The sequence below is a fragment of the Kryptolebias marmoratus genome, linkage group LG14, assembly GCF_001649575.2.
Source record: "Kryptolebias marmoratus isolate JLee-2015 linkage group LG14, ASM164957v2, whole genome shotgun sequence".
In the NCBI taxonomy this organism is placed as follows: domain Eukaryota; kingdom Metazoa; phylum Chordata; class Actinopteri; order Cyprinodontiformes; family Rivulidae; genus Kryptolebias; species Kryptolebias marmoratus.
In genome coordinates this window covers 26,239,808-26,246,526 of record NC_051443.1, presented here as the reverse complement: position 1 = coordinate 26,246,526, position 6,719 = coordinate 26,239,808, and the positions used below count along the sequence as shown (strand labels likewise).

At 44.2% G+C, this 6,719-nt stretch overlaps 2 protein-coding genes across 4 annotated transcripts in view; one reads left to right on the top strand and one right to left on the bottom strand.

Moving 5' to 3' along the window:
- Positions 1-2,350, bottom strand: part of lmo4a (LIM domain only 4a) — a 5,039-nt gene extending 2,689 nt beyond the window's left edge. The window contains exons 1-3 of the mRNA XM_017441128.3: positions 2,167-2,350; positions 1,807-1,862; positions 23-273 (exon numbers count right to left, since the gene is read on the bottom strand). Of these exons, the coding sequence (XP_017296617.1) occupies positions 23-267 (245 nt within the window). The 5' untranslated portion in view covers positions 268-273; positions 1,807-1,862; positions 2,167-2,350. The remainder of the gene's footprint in view (positions 1-22; positions 274-1,806; positions 1,863-2,166) is intronic.
- A 1,453-nt stretch (positions 2,351-3,803) lies between these two features.
- Positions 3,804-6,719, top strand: part of lrsam1 (leucine rich repeat and sterile alpha motif containing 1) — a 15,591-nt gene continuing 12,675 nt past the window's right edge. The window contains exons 1-5 of one of the 3 annotated variants that reach the window (XM_037979386.1): positions 3,804-4,300; positions 5,801-5,947; positions 6,028-6,084; positions 6,160-6,204; positions 6,272-6,349. In XM_037979386.1, coding sequence (XP_037835314.1) covers positions 5,876-5,947; positions 6,028-6,084; positions 6,160-6,204; positions 6,272-6,349 — 252 coding nt within the window. In that variant the 5' untranslated portion in view covers positions 3,804-4,300; positions 5,801-5,875. Of the gene's footprint in view, positions 4,301-4,944; positions 5,948-6,027; positions 6,085-6,159; positions 6,205-6,271; positions 6,350-6,719 lie in introns of all 3 variants that reach the window. The other 2 variants (XM_037979385.1, XM_017441130.3) reach the window with 2 other exon arrangements.

The following is a 6,719-nucleotide window of genomic DNA, read 5'->3' as shown; positions in this document are numbered from 1 at the left end:
GTTCAGGTCTTCGGGGTCTCACCTGATGTAGTCGTTCCTGCAGAGGATCATGCCTCCCTTGCTGTAGCAGCTGCTGCTGTACTCTCCCAGCTGGGCGTGGCAGCACGAGCACTTCAGGCAGCGGGTGTGCCAGTACCGCTCCATGGAGAACAGCAGGAACCGGTCCGCGATCCGGCCACCGCACCCCGCACACGACCTGCCGGCCGCCGGCCCGCCGCCGCCGCCCATCAGGGCCACGGCGGGCGGCTCCACCCTGCTGTTGACCATCAGCACCTGGAGGGGGAGGAGCAGGAAGCAGGAAGCAGGGAGCAGGAAACAGGAAGCAGGAAACAGGAAACAGGAAACAGGAAGACAGATTCAGATTTATAAACATAACGGTTCAAATGTTCCTCAGATCTCTGTGGACTGCTGCCATCAGAACCCTGATCCAAGCCCAGACCATCACAGAACCGGGCTTTTGGACTTGGACCTGCTTTGTACAGCCAGGTGGCCTCAGAGCACGATACTACCACCACCATGCTTTACACTGGGTACTGTGTTACTGACAGTTCTGCTGAGGTTTATTTTTTAAACATTTGGACCTGGAACGTTTCTCTTGAACCTGTCAGCCTCTCGGTTCTTCCAGAACGGGGCTTTTGGACTTGTTGCTGACAACAGTCTGGATTCCTGAGGTCTTCTGATGACCTTTGACCCTCAAAGACTCAACCTGAGCAGAGTTCTGCAGGACCGTCTTGCAGAAACTAAATTAATCTGATAAAAACTTCAAACATCTGGAGTTCAAACATCTGGAGTTCAAACCAGAACTCTTTTAGTTTCTAATCTGAGAAGATGTTCGGTCCTGATCCAGATGAAGAAGCGCCTCTCAGAGGACACCTGGCCCACCAGGCTCTCCTTGGACTCCTTCATGCTGCAGGTCTCAGACAGGAAACCCGAGTCAGTTCTGGCTGCAAACCCGGTCCGGTTTCTGGTTATTTACTCGCGGGGGTGTTGGAATGTGAAAGTTTCTGCCTCCCAACAAACACCTTCCTGTCCTCCAAACACGAGTCCAGAACCTCAGAGAACTCCGGGTTTGGGCTGACGATCCGTCCCGGGAGGACAGCTGCGGCACAGCTGGCTTTAATGAGAGTTCTGGGTCCGGGCCCGGCAGAACCATGACTCAGCAGCTCCTCAGCCTTATAATTAACGCCAGCACCAACAGGGACGGGTTTCACTTTCCAAACGAGCAGCAGCAACAATTTGTCCTCCGGAGCGCAGCAGCTGCTCGGGTTCTGAGGTTCTGCAGGAGACACCTGGTTCTGATCAGCCCCGGGCGGTTCTGGACCCAACAACCGCCTCACACAGAGGCAGGAAATCAGAGTTTATTTCACATGAAAAGGAAACTTTTCACCTGAATATGGTCGATCTTTACGTCAGGATTAAATCTGAGAGATTTATTTTCTTCTTCATCCTCAAACTGAAGAAAACTTTAGTTTCTGCAGATAATTATTAAACAAAATTATTTTAAAAATCCTCTATTTTGCCAGACAGATGCTCAACATTCCTGGTAAAAAGTGGATTTTATTGTCTGATGTCAAATAAGATGTTTGGGTTTATTTCATGAAGTCAGAGACAAGATTTCAGTTTCCAGGAGGTAAAAAATGTTAAATTATTCAACTTTAAATAAAATGGTTCTGTTTGGTTCTGAGCCCGTTACCATGGAGACAGAGACAGGTACGGACCCAGAACCAACCCGGGACTGGGTCCAGTTTCACAGCTCGAGAATTTAAAGATTAAAACCATAAAAACAAACATTTCTCAGCTTTTTACCTTATTTTTCCTCTTTGAGCTCAGGTCTCTGCTCCAAACAGGATCAGCTTCTAAATCTGGTTAAAAAAGAAATTAATTATTATAATTATCAACAGAATTCAGTTGATTATGATTAAAATCCTCCCTGTGTTCAGAATCTGACTCAGTTATTATTTATAATTATAATAAAACAGATTTAATGACTGGATTTAAATCATTCTGACATCAAAGTTTCATTTAATTTAAAAGCAAATCAGAAATAAGTTCATTAAATTAATTCTAAATACATTAAATCTAAAAACTAAAGAGAAACTGATGTTTGAAAACAAAGTTTTAATCATCTTAAGTCTAATTTTATTTATTTTAGTTAACTTTCCTCACCTCTCTGCTGAGGATTCAAGAATCTTCAGAATCCTGCAGAAAATCTCGGAGGACAGGGGACAGGGGAAAATCCTCCGGTTCGGGTCCGGTTCGGGTCCATCAGGAGCCTGAAGACGGACTCTGCTGGTCCTGCAGGACTCAGCCCGTCTGCGGAGCTTTTAAACCCGTCCGAACCGGACCGAGTGTGACGTCAGCAGGAGGCGGGACTCCTCAGCTCCTCCTGCAGCTCAGGAGGTCACGTGACTTCAGAGAGGAGCTTAAAGGTTTAATTTAAATTAAAATAAAATGCTTTAAATGAAACCGAACCTCCAGGATTTTTATTCCTCACAAAAAAACAAAAGATTAAAATAATCTGAGACAGAAGTCTGAACAGTAAACATCTTACCTGTTGGAGATGACTCAGGTTAACGGGCTAAAGGCTAGTCGGGACGGATCATCATCAAAACAGTTTGAGTTTAATTCTGTTACCTGTCTGTAGCACTTCCTGTTCAGCCTGCGTCACTTCCTGTTGGAAGAATCTGAGATTTAAGATGAAAAAAAAAAACAGAAATTCAAAATAAGAGCGTAAAAATGTTTAAATGTTGTTGTTAGCAGGAAAGATGTGAGACTTCAGGACGACAGAGTGAGACAGGGAGACAGACAGACAGACAGAGACAGAGACAGACAGGCAGGGTCATAGAGCGAATAAAACTCAGATGTTTGTTCTGATATCTGACTACAATTTATTAAAATAAAGTATTGTGCAATCTGATGTAATCCGATGTAATCTGATGTAATCTGAGGAGCAGAGTAATCTATTACTACACGCAGGAATAAAACTTGTCAGAGTCTGCCCTCTGCTGGACAAACTACAGAACTACAACCAACTTTTCTTCCTGTTTCAGGTTTTTAGTTTCTTCTCTGGTTATTTACTGATTTTATCACATTTAAGGTTTTGGATTTAAATCATCTTCCTTTAATAAAATAATTAAAACAATCCTTTTGGAAGAACTTGATCTGATTACAGGGCTCGACCTGCTGACTGTAAAAATAAAAAAAACTTCAGATTTTTGTCAAATTAAATCTGAGTTTAGTAACAAATTAATCAGCCCATAAAATAAAAGTAATACTATTTTCTTTCTCTTTAACTTGTTTTATAAGGATTTTTTATTATTTTTTGTGTTTGTTATATTATCCAATCTGTGTTAAAATGATGCTGTGAACCTTTATTTACACAAATATCTGCCTTTGTTTGTTTGTTTATATGTTTAATTTAACAAAGGTTTCATGTTTTCAGTTTAACTTTAAGTTCAGTTTCAGTTTAACCCACCGATTTTCATGGTAAAATATATAAAAAGCGCATCCTGAGGTAACTGACTGATAAATACTTTATATTTATAAGATTTAATGTGTCAGGACAATAAAAAGGTAGGTAAATAAAAAATAAAGTTTTATATTAAATGGATGATTACATGAGTTTTATAACTAAAAAAAAAAAAGGTTTTTCCAAACAAACAAATAAATAAATAAATAAAATCTGTTTTTTATTAAAAAGCCAGATGAGGCGTCTTTCCCGCTCTTCACCACCAGGGGGCGACAGCTTCGTTTATAAATTCAGCTGCTCTTCCGCCTCCTGGCCTGCAGGTGGCAGCACTGAGCCGAAGGGCGTACCACCGGAAATCCACTAACCAGGACCACAAACAAACCGTTAATGGCAGTTTTCCACACTGAATCAGCCGTTTAAGGGTTTAGTCAGGTGTTTATATGAAAATATAACCTAAAACCTGTTTTTACGTCATTATTTGTTACGTGTCGCGGCTTTATTTAAAGAGGAAGCCTCGGGTTTTGACGTCGCTCGGAGAGCTCCTTGTTCCGAGGCGCTTTGAACGCAGCATCAGTCTGTTATTGATTTAAGGTTTTTATCGGACGGGATGTTTCAGCCCGACAGCTGCTAATTAAACGATTCTCTGCTCCTTTCTTCACTTTGTCAGAGTCGGAAGGTTTGGACATTAAGTTAAAAACGGCTGTTTGTCTTCGGACGGTTGAATTAACCGGCTGTGGATCCCGGTGAGGAGTTAGCAAACATCGGAACTTCTTTAAGGTTTTTAGCCTCAAACGAGCGAAGAACCGGAAAATAATCCTTAAATCCGAGTCTGTGAGTAAAAAACTACATTTATTCTACATTACACGAGTAAACACATGTGGTGTCATAGTTTGTGGGTTTGGTTTAGATGCTAGGAGTGTTAGGCCGTTTATCCTGTGATGAAGAGGCTGAAGATCCTCCTCTTCATCAACAGAGGATTTAATCTGACAGATTATAATCCGGATAATCCGAGTTTCAAAACAAACTAATCAGGATTCAGGTGTCCTCAGTTCTTTACTGAATCCAGAACCACAAAAACAAACATAAACAGGAACGATGTTCAGGTAAATTAAGGTTAAAAATGATTAAAAGAAACAAAAAAAAACAACATTTATCATAAAATCACAGATGATCAGATTACTGTAAACTGGAGGATTTATGTCTTAAATTAAACATTTATTTCTTACATATTTGGCTTCTAATCCAAAATGATCAATGATTAATGTGATTTGTTTTAATTTTTGTGTCTGTAATATGTCCCCCGTCTGTCCTCCGTCCCCTGTCCCCCGTCTGTCCCCTGTCCTCCGTCTGTCCCCGTCCCCTGTCCCCTGTCCCCTGTCCTCCATCCGTCCACACCCTGAGCCTGTTTGTTTCAAACATCCACAGCAGAAATCAGATCCTCTCTGTTAACTCTTTCAGGTTTGTCTTTTATTCAGACTCGTTTACAGAAAACTCCTCAAATGTTCAGAAACTTGATGATGATGATGATGATGATGATGATGACGGGTCCCGTTGAATCTGTGGAGACTTGTAAAAATCTGGAGGAGCTTTTATAACTAATTCAGTGAATCCTCAGCAGGTCAGTCAGAGACGAGCTTCACCAGCTGACAGGAAACAGAGGAACACTTTCAGAATAAAGTTCCTCACTACGTACCGTCTGTAGTTGACCTGCAGAGACCTGCAGAGACCTGCAGAGACCTGCAGAGACCTACAGAGACCCGCAGACACCTGCAGAGACCCACAGAGACCCGCAGACACCCGCAGAGACCTGCAGACACCCGCAGAGACCTACAGAGACCCACAGAGACCTGCAGACACCTGCAGACACCTGCAGACACCCGCAGAGACCTGCAGAGACCTACAGAGACCTGCAGACACCTGCAGAGACCTACAGAGACCCGCAGACACCTGCAGACACCCGCAGAGACCTACAGAGACCCACAGAGACCTGCAGAGACCTACAGAGACCTGCAGAGACCTACAGAGACCTGAGCTAGACTTGGATAAAATAAATAAATGTTTATTTTTGTTTGTTTAAAGCTGCTGTAGTTTTAGTTTGTCAGGTTGTCTCTGATTACTTCCTGTCCTCGTTTTCAGTGAGTTTTCTGCTCTGTCCATCTGTCCCTGACGTGTCCGTCTCTCCTGGATCTGTCCATCAGTCCCTGATCTGTCCATCAGTCTCTGACCTGTCCATCTGTCCCTGACCTGTCCATCCATCTCTAACTTGTCCGTCTCTCCTGGATCTGTCCATCAGTTTCCAACCTGTCCCTCAGTCTCTGACCTGTCCCCCAGTCTCCGACCTGTCCACCTGTCCCCTGGAGCTGCAGTGTTTTGGGTGGAGGGACAGCGGGACAGACGGGTCTCAGGATGCCTCTGTTCTCCAGGAAGAGGAGATCCAACAAGGACTCTCAGAAGAGGCTGGAGTATCAGCTGTGCCGGGTAGGAGGAGCTCTTTAATCGTGTCCCGTGTCCCGTGTCCTGAGGGGGACGCAGCGCAGTAACTGTTTCCTGTCCTTCAGTCCAAGGAGGCCGGAGCCGATGACATCCTGGACGTGTCGGGCTGCGAGCTGGCAGAGGTGAGGTCCTGACGTCCTGAGGATCCTTCAGGGTTTGTTGTTTGGGTCGCCTTCAGGTTCTGATCTGTTCTGCAGGTTCCGTCGAGCGTCTTCTCCATCTGCAGGGTTCTTCAGAAGAAGGTAGGCCGACGTTATTTACCAACGTGTCAGTGATCAGTGAGGTTCTGATGGGTTCTGTTCGCCTCAGGTTCTGATCCTCCACACCAACGAGCTGAGGTCTCTGCTGCCCCGAGGATGTGACATCAGCTCCTTCTCCACCTTAAAGGTGAACAAGAAGGTTCTCCGTGTTCTCCGACCCGCTTCTTTAGACCTTCCAGTTCTCAGGGAGGTCCAGTTTCAGCTGGTTCTGGTTCAGGGAGGTTCAGTTTCAGCTGGTTCTGGTTCAGCTGGTCCAGTTTCAGCTGGTCCAGTTTCAGCTGGTCCAGTTTCAGCTGGTTCTGGTTCCCTGCCGCCATCACAGCCTCAACAGACCTTTAATCTGCAGTATGCTGGTGTAGATTCTCAGTCATCCAGGCCATGGTAAATTCAAAAAAAGTTAAAAAACAAAAACAACTGGACTTCTATTCTGTAGCTGAAGACGTTTCGCTTCTCATCCGAGGAGCTTTCTCAATTCAGAAATAGAGAGTGTGGAGTTG